Source organism: Colossoma macropomum, unplaced genomic scaffold (genome assembly GCF_904425465.1).
Source record: "Colossoma macropomum unplaced genomic scaffold, Colossoma_macropomum, whole genome shotgun sequence".
Classification (NCBI taxonomy): domain Eukaryota; kingdom Metazoa; phylum Chordata; class Actinopteri; order Characiformes; family Serrasalmidae; genus Colossoma; species Colossoma macropomum.
The window spans coordinates 38,919,474-38,939,339 of NW_023494802.1; the positions used below are offsets into that span (position 1 = coordinate 38,919,474).

Consider the following 19,866-nt stretch of genomic DNA (forward strand, 5'->3'; position numbering starts at 1 on the left):
CGTGTTTTGCTGAAGATGAAGAGAGGTTGGAAAATGATCATGTAGAAATGAATTATGGCTGTTTTTGGTAAATAAACAACACAAATGTTTTAAGTGAAGCTCAGAGGAAAAATAAAATAGAAACCTGAAGGATACAGGCTCTTTAACCCCTTACGTGGTCCGGCCCACCGGAGGGCTCGAGTTTTATTACAGACTTCTAATCAGGCTGAGATTTTGAGAGGCTGATGGAGACGCTGTGTCAGTGAAACGACCAGCTGTGGCTTCATTACAGCAATGAAAACGGATAAACCGTATAAAAGCAGGCGTTCAGACTCAGTTCAGTCATTCATGTTGCAGAAATGAGTTTCTGGAGTTTATAATATTCTGTTTGCTCTAAATGCCTCTGGTTGTTCTCCGGTTCTCCGGTTCTCTGTTCTTGTAGGTTTGTTTTTTGAGTCTGTTCTTTTGGTTCTTGGTGTTGAGAAACTCTGTTATCAGCATAAACAGGAAGTTAAAAAACAGAAAGAGGAAGAGCTGCTTCCTTTAAGTGGGCGGAGCTAAAAAAGCGAAAAAGGAGAGTTTTAATCTTAAAGAGACCACAGCAGTTTAGCCCCGCCCATTCAGCCTACAGCAATTTAGCCCCGCCCATTCAGCCTACATCAGTTTAGCCCCGCCCATTCAGCCTACAGCAATTTAGCTACGCCCATTCAGCCTACAGCAATTTAGCTCCGCCCATTCAGCCTACATCGGTTTAGCCCCGCCCATTCAGCCTACAGCAATTTAGCTCCGCCCATTCAGCCTACATCAGTTTAGCCCCGCCCATTCAGCCTACAGCAATTTAGCTCCGCCCATTCAGCCTACATCAGTTTAGCCCCGCCCATTCAGCCTACAGCAATTTAGCTCCACCTATTTAGCCTACAGCAATTTAGCCCCGCCCATTCAGCCTACAGCAGTTTAGCCCCGCTCATTCATCTTACAGCAGTTTAGCCCCACCCATCCAGGCTGTTTAACTGTAAGGGATAATGGTGTAAAATGAATTATGAGTCATGTAGAAATGAACTGTGGCTGTGTTTGGTAACTAAAGGCGCTGTGAACTGATAAATAACCGTTATGAGTTCATCTAAAGTGTGAAAGTTAAACAGAATCAGTTTTTCTGCTCTGCTGAGATTCGTCGGTGAAGTGGGTGTGTAGTTGTCAGACGGTCCCTAGAGCGCTTATAAATGACGCGGCTGCGCGCAACTCGCGCGCTCTTCTCAGTCGCAGAGGCACGCGGACACACCGACCATCACAGACAGGTAGGGTCCACTGATGCACCACGCGCGCGCCAAGCTGAAGGCTGTTCCTTGTTGGAACTTCCCGTTCCACCTTAAATGGTGCAGCAGTTACTGTAACGCACCATTTAAGGTGGAACGGGAAGTTCCGGTAAGGAGCCAATTTCACCCTTACACGGAAGTTAAGCTCGTGCTCACTTGGTCGGTCACACGGTAGTTCCGCGTGCGCGGCGTGAGTGTGGGTGAGCGGGGGAAGCGCGAGAGAGACAGAGGGGAGAGTGTCTGCGCGCGCGTGTTGAAACTCTGAAGGACAAAGTCCGGCGCGTGCTCTCTATTAACTTCTCCAGCGCGAGCTGGACTCTCAGACCGAACGATGACCACCACACCCCCTACACGCACGAGCTCTTCGGTGGGCGGCCACTGCGCGATAGGGCTCTGAGCGCTGATTGGTCCACTGGGCGGAGGAGCTGCAGGTGAGGGCGCACCTGAGCGCGAGGGGGTCGGTCTGACCTGTAGCTCAGGTGGATCTGCTGAAAGAATCACTAAACTCAGTCGGTCCGAAAGTATTCGGACACGACCTGGTGGAGGCGCGTGCTAGATACAGAGTGCAGGGTGGAACGCAGCGGTTTGGTGACGTCATAGGAAGGTTGAGGTCATGTGAAGGTTTTTCGTTGTCTGGTCTGAAAGAACCGGCCGGCTTTTACACGGTGTTCACATTACATGATGAACGGACCAGAAGAACAGCTCCAAAGCCGCTTAGAACCAAATCTGGTTCCATTGACTCCCACTGTGGGTTGATTTAAAAGTTCTGGGTTCTCAGAAGAATCCTTGTATAGAACCATGATATGGATGTTAATTAAACTTCTTTTAAAAGGTTCTACAAAGGTTCAAGGTACTAGGAAGCATCCTTAAACTGGTATAGAACCTGTGCAGGTTCTTTAATATTAAAACGGTTCTTTTAAGGTTAGTCAGTGAGGAACGGGTACTTCATATGGAGGATCTTTTTAAATGTTAAAATGTTCCTTAAAGGTTCTAGGTTTTATTAGTATGACTTACACAAGTGGTTCTCTGAAAAAGATCCACTGAAAGGTTCTTTAGGGAACCAAAAGTGGTTCTTCTGTAGTGTTGATCAACAAAGAACCCAAAGTAAGTGTTAATGTATTAACTGGTTATTAACTGAGGGTGTATAAACTGGTTAGAGTGAAGTTCAGCTGAGAGAGAAGCAGTAGAGTCTGAAAGGTCAGCTGTCTGTCTGTCTGTCTCTCTCTCTATCTGTCTCTCTCTCTCTCTCTCTCTCTCTCTCTCTCTCTCTCTCTGATAACACACACAGCTGAGAGTGTGTGTGATGTAGTGAGTGCTGTTATATTCAGTATCGGCGGTCAGTTCAAATCTCTTTCCAGTAAGTCTGAAGTGTTTCTGCTCGTCTCCTCCTCAGGGCGTCTCCGTCTCTCCTCCTCAGGGCGTCTCCGTCTCTCCTCCTCCTCGCTGTCCGGCTTCGTTTGAGGGAACTCTCTCTAATTTAATGTCTGAATGTGTTTCTTTTCTGTGTAAGTTTTCACCGTTTCAGGGTCTCTAAACAGCGTTTCTGTTAAATACATTAATAAAACATTTGACTTTCTGAAGCTTTAAATCATTTCCTGTAAAACTCTCTCTGGATGGACAGTGAGCTGGAGTCACTGTACACATCTGTACCTCTAATGTACATTAGAGTTTATTATACGAACACTAGAACAGCTCGTCTCTGATCCTCTGGCCTTAATAACATAAACACATTCAACTCTCATTCGTCTGATTTAACTCATAGTTTATATTTACTCAGTTTGTTTATATATTAGTTATATCAGTTCTTGTAGTTTATTTGTTTATTATGCTTATATAATAGAGTATGTTTGTATTAACTAATGTGTTTGAACGTTCCTCTGTCCTCTCAGTGCAGCAGTAGTGTGAGCTGTAGTTCCTCCTCTGTCCTGCAGGGGGCAGACAGTCAGTATTACACACTGCACTGATAGTCACTGAAACAGCTGTTCTATAAGAGAGGAGTTAAACAGTACAGAGCATGTACATCACACACCACACACACACACACACACACACACTCACACACACACACACACGTTCATATGATCTATAAATACGCTGTGAGGTCAGACGTTTGTGCAGGATGTTTGTGTGGAGAGGTCAGCAGGAGAGTGGACCGCACTCACGTACACCTGATATATCTGCAGTGTAGAGGTCTCTCTCTCTCTCTCTCTCTCTCTCTCTCTCTCTCTCTCTCTCTCAATTCAATTCAATTCAATGTTGCTTTATTGGCATGACAAATATTAACACTTGTATTGCCAAAGCTTTTGTTGGGAGATTAAGAACAAAGTACAACATATACAAAAAGCAATAACAGATATAACAGGTGTTATAATAATAATAATAATAATAATAATATAATAATAATAATAAGCAGAATGTATGTGTTTATAGGTGTGAATCTCTGACATGGTGTGGTCACTCACTGTCCCTCAGAGTGTGGCAGGTGTGAACGTACTGCGCTGCCAGTGTGCAGAACTCTTTATGTTCTCCTAGAACGTATGGCAGCTTCTCTGTGGGGGGAGATTCTCAAACACAGGACATGTTTTGGTGATTTTACTGAAGAATTCTGTTCTAATCTGAGTAAATTTGGTACATTCAGTCAGAAAGTGCAGCTCTGTCTCAGGCCTGTTCTGCTGGCACTGCTGGCACAGTCTTTCCTCTTTTGGTAGCCAAGATTTCCTGTGTCTGCCCGTCTCTATGGCCAGACGGTGCTGACTGAGTCTGTACTTGGTCAAGGTGGACCTCAGTTTAGGGTCAGTCAGTGTGCTCAGGTAATCTGCTACACTGTACTGACGTTTTAGGGCCAAATAACACTGCAGTTTACTCTGTGAGTTTGACTCAGTTTCCCAATAGGTGAGAATTCAGTTTGAGCTGTTTTGTAATTTGGTTCACCCTAATTAGGTTTCCTAGTGTGTTCTGGTCCTGAGCCTGTGGGGTGTTAGTGGGGTGTTAGTGGGGTGTTAGTGGGGTGTTAGTGGGGTGTTAGTGGGGTGTTAGTGGGGTGTTAGTGTTGAACTGTGCTTCAGGACCAGCTGAGAGAGGGGACTGTTGTCTTTGCTCAACTCTTGGTCCTGCAGGGCTTTATAATGATGTGATTTAGGGTCGCTGTGATTTAAATGTGTCCAAAATTTGATCGCCCTTTTTTGTATTTTTATAATTAATGGAAATCGGCCTAATTCTGCCCTGCATGCGTTGTTTGTGGCGTTTCTGTGCACCTTTAAAATAATTTCACACAGCTCTGCATGCAGGGTCTCAGTCGGATGTTTGTCCCATTTGTGAAATTCCTGATTAGTAAGCGGGCCCCACACTTCACTGCCATAAAGGGCAATAGGTTCAGTTACTGATTCAAATATTTTTAGCCAAATTCTGATTGGAATTTCCACAGGAATTTGTTGTTTTATGGCATAGAAACCCCTGCGAGCTTTGCCTCTCAGTTCATTCACTGCCAAGTTAAAATTTCCAGAAGAACTGATGTTTAAACCTAAATAACTGTAACTATTTGAATACTGAATATTATTCATACCTAACCTAAATGTGTGTTGTTTTCCCTGAGATCTGGATCTTTTCTGAAATATCATTACATTTGTCTTTTTCAGGTTTACTGCCAGGGCCCAGGTCTGGCAGTACTGCTCTAACAGGTCCAGGTTCTGCTGTAGGCCCTGTTCTGTGGGGGACAGCAGAACCAGGTCGTGTGCATAGAGCAGGAATTTAATCTCTGAGTCGTGCAGAGTGAGACCCTCTCTCTCTCTCTCTCTCTTTCCTCTCTCTCTCTCTCTTCTCTCTCTCTCTCTCTCTCTCTCTCTCTCTCTCTCTCTCTCTCTCTCTCTCTCTCTCTCTCTCTGTGTGTGTGAAGGACAGAGATACTGAGTCCTGCAGGACAAACGGGCGCTGATCTGATCTGTTATTCTATCAGTGAGATCTATAGGAACAGCTGTACTAGGGTTCCTCTTATCTAGATCAGTGTTTCTCAGCCCTGTTTGTCCTGGAGGTTCTTCATGGTGCCTTTCCCTCTTTAACGCAGCCACTTTAACTCAGTAATGGGCTGTTAATGAGCTGATCAGGTGTGTTGGAGCAGAGAGAACCCTGAAAAGAGCAGAGCACAGAGAGAACCCTGATCTAGAACACCCGTGTTACACATACAAGCCTGTATTTATTCCTCTCTCTCTCTCTCTCTCTCTCTCTCTCTCTCTCTCTCTCTCTCTCAGGATGTCTATCACTAAGATTCATGCCCGTGAGATCCTCGACTCCAGAGGAAACCCCACTGTGGAGGTCGACCTCTACACTGACAAAGGTACTCAGTAACTCCATCACTCTCTCGCTCACAGGTCTGCCTTAAAGTCCTCCAGAGACTCTCGCTACAGACTGTCCACCGATAACGGACGGACCGATAACGGACGGACCGATAACGGACGGACCGATCATAGCTGAATGTATAGGATGATAAATGAGTTTACTGCAGTATGAAACTATAGCTGAGTGAAATGAGGTGCAGAGCAACAACGCAGTGTAACATTCATCAGCATCGCAAATATAAATAAATAAATAAATAAATAAATAAATAAATAAATATTAGACCTAAATAATCAAACAGGAGCTGTTTAGACTCTCCAACACCTGGAACACACATCTATAAAGAGTTCTAAATTAGCCAGCGTCAGTTGTTAGCTGAGTTAGCGTTAGCTGTTAGCAGTTAGCAGCGTTCAGTGCTGATATCAGACGGTATTAAAGGCAGTGATGTCTGTCTCTGCAGGCCGGTTTAGAGCAGCGGTGCCCAGCGGAGCGTCCACTGGAGTCCACGAGGCTCTGGAGCTCCGAGACGGAGACAAGAGCAGATACCTGGGGAAAGGTGTGTACAAACACACACACACACACACACACACACACACACACACACACACACACACACTCAGACACACACACACACACACACACACACTCAGACACACACACACTCAGACACGTTCACACTGTGAGGGTAAAGGTGATGTGACCCTGTGCTGGTGTTGTAGGAACTCAGAAGGCTGTGGATCATGTGAATGAGGAGCTCGCTCCCAAACTCATAGAGAAGGTAAGACAGAGTTCATTCAGGTGTTTATGCTGGCCGGGCTCTGGCCGGGCTCTGGCCGGGCTCTCACACACTACTGTTGCATGTAACTCTGAATGTGGTTTGTTTAGACTCTAACTGTAAGTGACAGTGTAAATCTGTGTTCCTCTCAGTATGGGGTGAATGTAGTTATGATCTACAGCAGTGGTCCTCGGTCCTCCGTCCTGCTCCTGGACGCCCACTGCCCTGCAGGCTTTAGTGCTGTCCCAGCCCTATTACAGCCACTGTAACTCCATAATGGGGTTGTTAATTAGTGGATTAGTTGGATCAGGTCCATGTTCAGTCTGACAAAACGTAGCAAAACGTGTATTCAAACGGAAACAATGTTAAACACACCACAGTCACGCTGTGGCGGCTGAGAGGCCATTCTTGGCGTCCTATAAAAAAAAAAACTACACTAAAATGCAACAAACAACGCCTTCAGCTGTCGCGTTCAGCTGCAGTGGCTGCGTTTTAGAGGACCTTATTAGAATGATTAGAATCCATTGGGTTTATTTTACCTCATCCTCTGCTGCTGTTGTTTTCTATCCGGTGTGGTCCAGAGGAGGATGGGTTCTCCTTCTGAGTCTTGGTTCCTCTGTGTTTCTTCCTCTTGCTCTTAGGGAGGTTTTCCTGCCACTGTCGCCACTGGTGACCCTCATGGGGGCTCGGACTTGGATTTTTCTGTAAAGCTGCTTTGTGACAACACCTGCTGTAAAAAGCGCCGTATAAATAAACTTTGACTTGACTTTTGTTTTACTTAATATGCATATCTCCGCTGATTGGGTAGCACCTCTGACACGCCCATCAAACAAAGAAAATGCACCTCAAATCTGCACACAGTCGCTCAACCCATAGCAAAACGTTGCACAGCGCTTTGAGGTTGAACGAGCCCAGGTGTGTTGGGGAAAACACTTAAAATGCAGAGCTGTGGGCCTCAAGGACCAGCGTGAGAAACGGTGATCTGGAAGTGGTTAAAGTGTATTTACATTAATGTAATTGGCGGATGAGTTTAATCCTGTTACAGGTGTTCAGTGTCACATTAGGGCAGTGTTAGACTTTAATATCTGTACAGTGTTATTTGATTACTTTCGTCTGATCGGGTGTTTTACGTTATTGTGGTGAAAATGGTGAAACTTTTGATGTCTGATTTCTGAAGGGTGGTTATGTGGTGCCCCCTGGTGTTACTGATAAAACAGAACATTTGTAAGAACCCAGAGATCAGACTGTTCAGGTTTTATTCTTAATTTGTTCATATTATTCATGTTATTGTATCAGAACTTCACCTACAGGAGTTATAACATCTGAAAACATCCATCTTGTTTGATTTGCAGTACTTTGTTATAGCGTTTCCTGTTATTCGGGTGGAGCCTACAGTCTGCCCCACCTGCAGCACAAGCTAATGTTAGCATTGTTGATAAGCTAGCGGCTAAAGCCTTCTGTGCCAGTATAACTGGTGCGGGAAGGTCTGAGCCAGTTAGTGTTGAAACAAACCACACAGTGCCTCAGTGTGTCACACTGTGCAGATCTGCCTCCTCTACACCTCTGACTGTAACACCTGACTGAGGACGTCCACCTGGAGCCGAACCAGGAGTTTGTGCTATGAAACTAGTGTCCACTGTAGTGGTCAGCAGAACTGATGCTGCACTGTGTCTGTCTTTTCCTGTGTGGTAGAAACTGAGTGTGGTTGAACAGGAGAAGATCGATAAGTTCATGCTGGAGCTCGATGGAACCGACAACAAATGTACGTATTTCTCACACAGTTACGATATTTTGGCCTAAATTCAGTATTATATTCATATCCTTACTCATTTATTATACTTCATATCTGCCTTATTAGCGTGCTAGCTTGGTGTTCAGGGTGTTGAGGACTAATTCTGTGTGAGAGTCCTGCTGAAGTAATCCTGACTCTGACTCTGACTCTGACAACGTGTTTTTGTTTAGCGAAGTTCGGGGCGAACGCGATCCTGGGCGTGTCTCTGGCGGTGTGTAAGGCCGGGGCGGCGGAGAAAGGAGTTCCACTGTACAGACACATCGCTGACCTCGCCGGGAACAGGGACGTCATCCTGCCCGTACCGGTACGTACGGGAGCGTCTGCTGAAGGGCTCGTATAGAACACTCAATATCCTTTACTCTGTAGTGTGAACACTGTGGCCCCGCCCCTTTGTGGTTCCGCCCATCTGGCCCACAGCAAATTGGCTCTGCCCATTCATGCTGAAGTTATAAGGAATGTTATACATGTGTACATCTACTGTGTGTGAATGCTCTCACGCTCTCTCTCTCTCTTTCTCTTTCTTTCTTTCTTTCTTTCTCTCTCTCTCTCTCTCTCTCTTTCTTTCTTTCTTTCTTTCTCTCTCTTGCGCTCTCTCTCTCTCTCTCTCTCTCGTCTCTGTTTCTTTCTTTCTTTTTCTCTCTCTCTCTCTCTCTCTTTTTCTCTCGCTCGCGCTCTCTCTCTCCTCTCTCTCTCTCTCTCTCTCTCTCTCTTTCTTTCTTCTTTCTCTTTCTTCTTTCTCTCTCTCTCTCTCTCTCTCTCTTTCTTCTTCTTTCTCTCTCTTGCGCTCTCTCTCTCTCTCTCTCTGTCTCTGTTTCTTTCTTTCTTTCTCTCTCTCTCTCTCTCTCTCTCTCTCGCTCGCTCTCTCTCTCTCTCTCTCTCTCTCTCTCTCTCTGCAGGCGTTTAACGTGATAAACGGAGGTTCTCATGCGGGGAATAAGCTGGCGATGCAGGAGTTTATGATCCTGCCGGTGGGAGCGAGCAGCTTCAGCGAGGCGATGAGGATCGGAGCCGAGGTCTACCACAACCTCAAAAACGTCATCAAGGCCAAATACGGCAAAGACGCCACCAACGTGGGGGACGAGGGGGGCTTCGCCCCTAACATCCTCGAGAACAACGAGGGTACGAGGCAGAATTTTACTGATTTTATTTTCTTTATCCATAAAATGTAGATTTATTTCATTTTCATATGAAATGACACATTTATGCTCTGTCTGCGTCTGTAGCTCTGGAGCTGTTGAAGACGGCTATAGAGAAGGCTGGATATCCTGATAAGATCATCATCGGGATGGACGTGGCAGCGTCTGAGTTCCACAAGGCGGGAAAATACGATCTGGACTTCAAATCCCCCGATGACCCACAGCGCTACATCACCGGAGACCAGCTGGGGAGATCTCTACAAGAGCTTCATCAAAAACTACCCAGGTACCCCCACTCTCCGTCATCAGACCTGCAGACTGCACAGTCGGGGCAAACGCCCAGAATAGCCCGTTTCTCATTAGGCTGAATGAATAACCGACTCTAAATGTAGGTATTGTGATATAAACTGAGTCTGTTCTACAGTTTCTCATTAGGCTGAATGAATAACTGACTCTAAATGTAGGTATTGTGATATAAACTGAGTCTGTTCTACAGTTTCTCATTAGGCTGAATGAATAACTGACTCTAAATGTAGGTATTGTGATATAAACTCAGTCTGTTCTACAGTTTCTCATTAGGCTGAATGAATAACTGACTCTAAATGTAGGTATTGTGATATAAACTGAGTCTGTTCTACAGTTTCTCGTTAGGCTTAATGGGATTTTTACCATTGTTATGTAAAGCTTGTCCAGCTTCAACAGTAGCTATACATCTGTGGGTGGAGCCTGTAGAGGGGAGTTCACAGCCCTTAAACTTTGTAGTTTAAGTCTTTGGGTTTTTATTAATGTACTGTGTGCATTTTTGCAGTGATGTCCATTGAGGATCCCTTTGACCAGGATGACTGGGAGAACTGGTCGAAGTTCACCGGCTCTGTGGACATTCAGATTGTTGGAGATGACCTGACTGTGACCAACCCCAAGCGCATCCAGCAGGCTGTGGAGAAGAAGGCCTGTAACTGCCTGCTGCTCAAAGTCAACCAGATTGGCAGCGTCACCGAATCCATCCAGGCGTGAGTATAGGCCTCCTCGCGGAGCTACAGCATAGGCCTCCTCGCGGAGCTACAGCATAGGCCTCCTCGCGGAGCTACAGCATAGGTCTCCTCACAGCACTCCGTAACGGGGCCCACAGGCCTTCAAGCATAACTGCACTACAAGTCCTGTTATAAACCAGCCAAAATGTGTTAAGCTGTAAAATCGTCTCCTCTCTTTACCACTCATGTCTCGTGTGTGTGTGTGTGTGTGTGTGTGTGTGTGTGTGTGTGTGTGTGTAGCTGTAAGCTGGCTCAGTCTAACGGTTGGGGTGTGATGGTGAGTCATCGTTCAGGTGAGACAGAGGACACCTTCATCGCTGACCTGGTCGTCGGTCTCTGCACTGGACAGGTAGAACCTTTGTGTGATGATGAACAGCAGGTCATGTGAAACGTTGAGTCCAATTACAGAACAGAGAAATAATACTGAATATGTGTAGAAAGTAAAGCTAATATAATGATCAGCACTCAGTTCACTGTGTTCAGTGTTGCCTTTGATGTTCTGCTCTATATGCATCATTGCAGTATCACCCAAACTTCACACAGGCGGAGCACAGCTACCCCTGGCTTTACTTTACGAGTGTCTTAATTACATGTTTACTTTTAAAATTATTAACTGAAGACGTGCAGCGTTTGAGCAGTGGCTGGTCATGAGCTGTGCTCTGATTGGTCAGCAGCTATTTCTGATCTGTGATCCTGGACCTGTGCTGCCCCCAGGGCAGGTTAAGTTGCCATGGTGATGTTTCCTGGTGAAAAGTGAACCATTACAAGACTGTGTGTGGCTGGTGAAGCTAATGTGCTTCTGGTTAAACAGATCAAGACTGGCGCCCCCTGCAGGTCAGAGCGGTTGGCCAAATACAACCAGCTGATGAGGTCAGTGGTGTTAATCATAATCATATCATAATCACATCATTATTATTATTAGCTCAGTTACGACTTCTGAGTTTTATTTATACCGAATATTTGTCTCTGTAGGATTGAGGAGGAGCTTGGAGAGAAGGCCAAGTACGCCGGCAAGGATTTCCGCCACCCCAAAGTCAACTAAACGGACCATCACTGAATGTGGAACGTTATTGGTTTTGGATCAAACTGAAATAAAGGAGTACTGGAATCAGTGTGTGGTTTGGTTGTTTGACAGATTACTGTGTTTACTGTATTAAAACATGCTTGTTTTTAGCAGATGGACACTGGTGTGGTGAATATCAGGTATGGCCGTGGTCCCAGTGGATCACTGCAGCACGAGCTCTTCTGCTTTTATACTGCAGTTTAACAAAGTGAAGAGGGAAAAAGTAAAGAAATGAAAAGTTTTAAATGTTTAATATCAGAAATCTTGCATTCTAATACTAACAAGGACACAATATACATACAAGTTAGCTCAACTAGTCTGTGTTAAAGTACAGTGGACAGCAGTGTAACATTCAAATGGTGAGCAATCTGTTTTATTCTCTGTTCCATTAGTGTCACTTAGATTTAGTCTCTAATTTGTTTTTTGGTTTAATTTCATTCTGTTGTGTGGGTTTTTGATCCTGGAATGCCTTCCAGTCGATTACTCGACTCTGTTCACAATCAGAACCATTTTATTTCCCCAAGTGTGTTAAATATCACTGTCGGAGCGACTCCTCATATCTCCAAAATGGTAACTTTACAGGAGAAGGAAAAAACCTACCTTACTTGTAATGTAAATCAATGGAACCAGAATTTTTTCCAGGTCATTTTAGGTTGTTTCTGTTAGTCTGTTTGTAAATTTCATGATAAATAATGTAAAGAGCGATAGACATTATCAAATTATGACAACTGAAAACTGACTAAAATGGAGATGCAAGGTTTTGTTCCGACAGCAGCGAAAATACAAGGAATCAGTCCTGGTGAATCAGACAAGTATGACAGTACCACACTGACCAGACCAGACAAACGCAGACTGATAACAAGCATTAAAGTAAGAGAGAAGTAACACAAAAACACAGTAGATAGAAAAAAAGGATGAAGAATGAATAACATGCTGATATGAAAGGAGCTGAAGAGATGGTTGGATATCTGTACGTTTGCAGGTCTGATGAAACCCTGTTAGAAATAAAGGTGCATTTTTTGTTCATCAAGGTACAAACAGTGTAAATGTTCCTCAAAGCTCCAACAGTGGTTTAAGGTCTGATTGTGAACCTTAAATAAGTTTCTCCAGGTGAAAAGTTCGTATTTGTACCTTTTCATAACCGAATGTTTTAAACAGAACAGTAAAATAAAAGCCTGGAGGCGAGACGGGGTGTGTGGAGTCAGTACAGCTTAGAACATATCATTTCAGTGGATTATGGTTCAGTTATGTTCCCTGACTGAAGGTACTGAGGGGACAGGAGGGGCACTGTGACAGTTAAGTACCTGCTGTAGTGTAAATAACGGTTCTATTCAGGAGTTCCTGTCATACAGTTTCGTCGCTCTGCTGCTGTGGACGTCCTGAAGTGTTGGCAGATACATCCCATGATCCTCTCCACTGTCCTGATTGTGCACTGGAGTTCGGCTGGTTCTTGCAAGGTGGAGGAACCAGATGGTGATGGATGATGTGGAACTGGATCAGAGACAGGTTGATTTAGCTTTAGCGTTTAGCATTTAAGAAGAGACCGAACTTCAGTTCCTTGTGCAGCTTCCTGTTTGAGTACAGTAAATGTCTATATCTGTGTTGTAGTCATGGCGACCCCTGGTTCCTATCACCACCACTGTAAAGACATCTGTTTTTTATTTTTTGTAAAAATTGGTGAAATTCCTGTGAAATTTCCCAGGTTTACTGAGCAGCTCTGCCCTGTGGATCAGCGTGAAGCCTGTAAAGTGTGGTGTGGGTGGGAACTTTGGGTAATCCATCACCTTTAGCCTGACGGTTGCCATGGCAATAGCCCGTGACGACGTCTGTGGGGTGATCCAGAATACCTGGTTAAGAACGTCATCAACATCAGCAACAATCAACACACACCCATTCACCCAATTCACACCCCCCCCAGCCACTCCACCCCTGGGGTCTCTGACGTCAAGCCCAGTGTGAGCGTGAAAGGACTCTGGGGTTTTGCATTTAGGGGCAGGTGTTGCTTAGCGATGACCAGCAGGCAGAAACTTCAGCATGAGTTTAACAACCCGGAAACACTGAAGGCAGCCCAGAGTGCAGCAGAACGTTCTGTAAGCTAGAGCCCACAAAACAGAGACGGGTTCTGCTAGCAAGGACAAATGCGGTAAATCTATGTAAAGTCTATGGAGCTTCCAAGCCTGCGCTAAATGCTAATGCTCAGTACAGCCAGAGGTCCTGGCTCTGTGTGGTGGATATAAACCTGCTGGACAGAATCCTTGACAGCTAATCTGCCTGACTTTAATGAAGGAGTGATCCTGGACTCTGAGTTTAGCTGAAACACTTGATCTTAAAGAAACAGACGTTTAAAGTTATTCATAACATTAAACTCCAACCTACGGTACAGATAACAGCTGTGTGCTGTCATGTTACATCCTCACAGGTGTGGTATTAGTGTACTGTGTAGTGTTGGGTTAGTGAGTTACATAATGTTGGGTTAGTGAGTTTTATAGTGCAGTGTTAGCATGTTGTGCAGTGTTGGGTTAGTAAGTTGTGGCATTAGTGTATTGTGTAGTGCAGGGTTGGGAGAGCTACTGCAAATTTAGTAGTTTGCTACAATTTAGCCACTTTTCCACGGAAAGTAGTGGCTACTTTTATCTACTGTTTGAAAAGTAGTGGCTACTTTTTATCTACTTTTTGAAAAGTAGTGGCTACTTTTTAGCTACTGTTTGAAAAGTAGTGTCTACTTTTATCTACTGTTTGAAAAGTAGTGGCTACTTTTTATCTACTTTTTGAAAAGTAGTGGCTACTTTTTAGCTACTGTTTAAAAAGTAGTGGCTCCTTTTAATTACTTTTTGAAAAGTAGTGTCTACTTTTATCTACTTTTTGAAAAGTAGTGGCTACTTTTTAGCTACTGTTTAAAAAGTAGTGGCTACTTTTTAGCTACTGTTTGAAAAGTAGTGTCTACTTTTATCTACTGTTTGAAAAGTAGTGTCTACTTTTATCTACTTTTTGAAAAGTAGTGGCTACTTTTTAGCTACTGTTTGAAAAGTAGTGGCTACTTTTATCTACTGTTTGAAAAGTAGTGTCTACTTTTATCTACTTTTTGAAAAGTAGTGGCTACTTTTTAGCTACTGTTTAAAAAGTAGTGGCTCCTTTTAATTACTTTTTGAAAAGTAGTGGCTACTTTTTAGCTACTGTTTAAAAAGTAGTGGCTACTTTTTAGCTACTTTTTGAAAAGTAGTGGCTACTTTTTATCTACTTTTTGAAAAGTAGTGGCTACTTTTTATCTACTGTTTGAAAAGTAGTGTCTACTTTATAGCTACTTTTTGAAAAGTAGTGTCTACTTTTTAGCCACTTTTTGAAAAGTAGTGTCTACTTTTTAGTTACTTTTTGAAAAGTAGTGTCTACTTTTTAGCCACTTTTTGAAAAGTAGTGGCTACTTTTTAGTTACTTTTTGAAAAGTAGTGGCTACTTTTTAGTTACTTTTTGAAAAGTAGTGGCTACTTTTTAGTTACTTTTTGAAAAGTAATGTCTACTTTTTAGCCACTTTTTGAAAAGTAGTGGCTACTTTTTATCTACTGTTTGAAAAGTAGTGTCTACTTTTTAGCCACTTTTTGAAAAGTAGTGTCTACTTTTTAGCCACTTTTTGAAAAGTAGTGGCTACTTTTTATCTACTGTTTGAAAAGTAGTGTCTACTTTTTAGCCACTTTTTGAAAAGTAGTGTCTACTTTTTAGCCACTTTTTGAAAAGTAGTGGCTACTTTTTAGCTACTTTCAGAGCGTGATTGTCAGAATGTTTGTGAATCTCCACCTGACACACCAAACAAGCCCAACTGACTGTGTGAACAAGACACTGCATTTAATCATGAGCCAGAAAGAAACTCACAATTGAAAAGCTGCAAATCTACAAAAAGATCAGCAAAAAGTAAGTTTGTAGAAGTGTAACCAACAATCAAACTTACACAGCCAAAGGCGTGATATCCAACTAAAATGTAGACTAACTAAAGGCAAAGTCAGTAATTACAGGTTTTTCCTAATAAAAATCTACAAAAATAACCGAATACAAGCTGCCAGCTTCTCATTTGAATTTTCCTGTTCCACCTTAAACGGCACAACAGTCATTCTGGCACCTCAGGCACCATTAAAGGTTGAATGGGAAAATCCAAACAAGAAGCTGGTGAACGAGAAGCAACTTCAGCCTCGTAAAAAGTTGAGACATTTTACAAGAAAAGTTTCCTGACTGAGATGTGAGAAAAGCGGCTACAGCTGATCTAAAGCTTAAAGCAGAGCAGAGTAAGTCTGAGTTTTAGTTTATATTTTTAGACTGTGTTAGAACTTCAGCACATACTGAGACTTATTTACAGCCATGATGGTAAAACATTGTGGCTCCATGGTGGTTTCATTTTTGTTGAAATGACAAAATGGCTCTTCTTAACATTTCGGTTGTGACCACTGAGCTAAGCCTACTAGTAAGGGGTGACCAGCGCATGAACGTTCACTCGAACTGTCCGTGGCTCAGTCATTACTGCACAGTCACCACCAGCCCAGTTACTGGCTGCACTCTGAGGTTCAGATTTGGCGCAGATTGACTGAAGTCTGTAGCGAAATTGTAGCGAAAATGATCACTATAGCTACACAATAATTCATACGCGCTACAGCGGTTAGCTACATTTCATACAACTGTAGCGGCTTCAGATATTAGCTACAGAAATGTGTAGTTAACTGCAAAAAGTAGCAGTAATTAAGTAGTTTTGTAGCATTAGCATGTAGCATTAATGCGTTGTGTAGTGTTGGGTTAGTGTGTTATACAGTGTTGTGCTATAGTTGTGTGTATAGCTGTGGTGAGGGGGAGGTCTGGCTGTGTGGGGGTCCGTCTGGTGCGTCAGAGAGGCTGAATGGAGGGTGAAAGGTGATGCACTCATCCCTCCATCCATCATCCCTTCACATTAACATCTCACTGTGTGGGGACTGAGGACTGTTCTTAACTCTCTCTCTCTCTCTCTCTCTCTCTCTCTCTCTCTGTATCTCTCTCTCTGTCTCTCTCTCTCTCTCTCTGCTGACGTCTTTAAGGGCGCTCGGTCATTAATCATGGTTTATCTCTCTTCATCCCTCCGTCCTGTTTTCCCTCTCAGGTGTTTTGCTGCTGCAGGTGTGTGTTTACACCTGAACACTGTTATTCACAATCACATACAGGGTTGCCAGATTGCTTCTATATTTTCCAGCAAGAAAACAAAGAGCCAGCCAAAAGTACAGAAACACTGTAGAATCATTTTAACCATCTTATGAAATAATACAGCGTATTATATTATATTACCTGCTGGTGTCTCACCTTCGAATATTAGCAGACAGGTGATGCAGTTGCCCCTAGATGGCGCTCAATCTGTTAAAGTAATGAGTTTATTGTGATATGAACAGGAATCTTTTCATGTTTCATGTTTAAGTTGTATTTGATGTGGCTGTGTTTTATCTCAGTTCCTCATACAAACTCATCAGTGTTTTCAGAGCATTAGTGTTTCACTGTGTTGTGTATTATAGAACAACAGCTGGACTGTAGAGCCAGTGAAGCTGTGTGAACTGGACAAACCGTGTTTGCCCCCAAAACACATCCATTACATCAGTCAGTAACCTGGTGCGTTAATCACTGTTGACTGGCGGCCTCCTCTCAACAGGAATGAGTAAAATGTTTGTCAATCAAAGTCCTTATAACTGATTGGACGAGGGGAAGTGAGGCCTGTTCACGTTTTAGCTGTGTTATTAAGTAATACAGTTTATTAATTATATATTTATTTTTAAATTCCACCAAAATAATAACAAACCATCCCAAATATTCACCTCCCGCCAAAGGACTGTTCCTCTCCAAATCCAACCCAATTTGGCCAGAACCCAAATCTGGCAACAAAGCAAAGCAAAATAAATCCTCAGTGAAGTGATTCAGATCAAACTCAGAAATGGCCGTTTATTATTGAGTCAACAAGACTTTACAAACAATGTGAAATCCACACCGATTACAGCCGTGAACACAGTAATGTTTGTAAACAGAAACCTGTCTGTAATAAAACAATGTTTTCGTTTACTTTTTCACACATTTGAAAACATCCAGCTGTTCAGGCAGCCGAGGGAATAAAATGAACATAGTAATCAAATACGATGATTAAAGAGAACATCATTAATAAGAGGCACACAGAAAATGTTTGGTGTGTAAATCACTCGCAACTTTGTAAGAAGTACCATGAGTCGTTTTTGTGTCCCTAGTGTTTAAAGATATACCACATTTAAAAACATGTTAGGGTTACAATTTATTTCTATTTTAAAACAAAGCAATAATATTTTAACAGTTACACCTTCTTTAGCCTCAATTTAGCAATATTGGTTTTTAAATCAATCATATAGAATTCCAATCACCACAGAAGAGCTCTTCCTCACAGTCGTGTGTGAAGGCTGAGGACATATTTTGAAGTAAAAAACACTTGTTTTTCTGCAATTTTAGCTACAATAATCTAAACATGACTATGGAAGATATGATTTAAATGACATAAAGAAAACAAATGGCTAATAAATATTATAAAATATATAATAAGAGTTGTTGTCCCCAGGAGTCGTGTCACTGGTGTTACTGCGTAACAAAAATCTCACACTAATAAAATAAAATAAAAGTCACACTGATGACATCACTTGACTTCTTCTCCCTGTTTTCTGAGGATCTATGAAGAAAAGCTCATGGTGAGTCCACTGAGTCTTTCAGTTATCAGAGATTTTCTCATTTAGCTCATGATTTCATATGAAGCTTTTAGCTGAAGTCACTGGTGTGACCAACTTTATTCTGAGGTAACTGAAAAAATAGAACACAAATGGATTAAATTCCATATTTTAGTGGATAGTCCATGACTGACAACATGTGGTTTGATGCTCTGTAGTAGGTAGCTGGTGTTTCCTTTCTTATGTGTAACACCAATGACCCCCAAGGATGGATAAATAAGTGGACGTTTCTGTAGAATGACCCCATTCAGATAAGTGAGTTTGGAAAGTACCAGCTCTGTGCAGAAACTTCCAGAAAACTCTAAGCAGAGGCTTCAAGTGAACCCTTTGAACCTTCAACCACTAGGAGGCCAGTGTATAAACAGGTGTCTGATAAGCACTAAGGGAGGCGTTGGGTACCAGAGATGCAGCTGCCCTTTTAATGATTAGACAACTAGACAAACTAAAAAAAGACAAAAAAGACAACTAGACCTTTTAATGGGGTTGAATTTAACTGAATGTAATGATGGGTAAAACAGGTTATGACACATCAAAAGTTACCTCATCTCTGAAAGGTGTATAGAAACATGACACTCTGTATGTTGTGTCCGTATTTGGTTTCCGGAGATCTTATGCTCAGGCAGTGTCTTGTGCTGAGCTGGAATAAAGACTGAGGCCGTTTTTCTCTGTCGAACTGACCCCAGCGTCTGGAGTCTTTTCTGTAGGTCTGAAATAGAGTAATCATTAGGTGCAGGTAAACTGTGAGGGTGAGGGATTAAATTACTGCCGTCTGTTAAGTGATAGAGTTTTCTTGAGGTACGACACAGACCTCTTAGGTTGGATGTTGTTTTGTTATATTAAAAGTTAGAGTTTTTTCTTTCTCCTGTAAAATTACTATACTGGAAATACATGTTTTTCTTTGGACTGTGATGATTTTTTGTTTGTGTAATAGGGTGAACTGCTGGTTTACTAAGATTTTACAAATTATGTATATTATGACAGAATAAAATTTGGACAGAAAAAAATCACACCGAAATTTGAACACGAAAATTCACGCTGAAGTCTGAGCACTGCTGTGGGGTTTTGTGGGGAGGTGGTCAGCAGTGCTAGTTGCATGTCATAAAACATCTACAAAGCATCTAAACTGGATGACCTTCTGGTGCTGAATTATTTTTTATTAAATTTAACTGGAGAGAAATTATACTGAATATTTCCCCCAAAACAAAAAAAAATCCAGAAATATTTTCAGATTTACAGAAACATAAAGCGCAGGATATCTTCACACCGTCCAGCTCACACCGTCCAGCTCAGACGGGCAGTCGGTCATTGTCGACCCGCGGAGACGTTCTCGGTGAACTGTGCCACCCTGGGGTCGTCTCCCTGGAGACACTCTCTGCCTGTGGAACTATTGTCTCTCGGCTCCGTCACTCTCTCAGGAGGAAATAGTTCCTGAGCGTTCGCCGTTTCCAGGGGGAGGTTTATAGGGGGTGGGGCCTGGAGGGGTCAGAGGTCACGGCGCTGTGGTGTTGTTCCACACGGTCGTAAAGGAGCCGGGAGCTGTGAACACATTCGGTCATTACATCAGCTCAGATCGGCTACTGTCACCGGAACAGCGGGAGAACAGCAAGAACGTCATCAGAACAACAGACCAACACCCCTAACAGGGGTTCTTCAGGAGATCCCTAATAAAGAAACGCTTATACGTAGAACCATGTTCTTCTACATGATGGAGCAC

The 19,866-nt window shown here is 43.0% G+C and overlaps 1 protein-coding gene across 1 annotated transcript; it reads left to right on the forward strand.

The window, feature by feature from the left end:
• Positions 1 to 1,628: 1,628 nt before the first annotated feature.
• Positions 1,629 to 11,467, forward strand: eno3 (enolase 3, (beta, muscle)). The gene is given in 13 exon segments (XM_036591174.1): positions 1,629 to 1,723; positions 5,537 to 5,622; positions 6,082 to 6,177; positions 6,341 to 6,399; positions 8,089 to 8,158; positions 8,359 to 8,492; positions 9,085 to 9,307; positions 9,412 to 9,572; positions 9,574 to 9,610; positions 10,133 to 10,334; positions 10,596 to 10,704; positions 11,167 to 11,225; positions 11,328 to 11,467. Coding segments are annotated over 12 exon segments (1,305 nt in total). The 5' UTR covers positions 1,629 to 1,723; position 5,537; the 3' UTR covers positions 11,398 to 11,467.
• Positions 11,468 to 19,866: the final 8,399 nt, after the last annotated feature.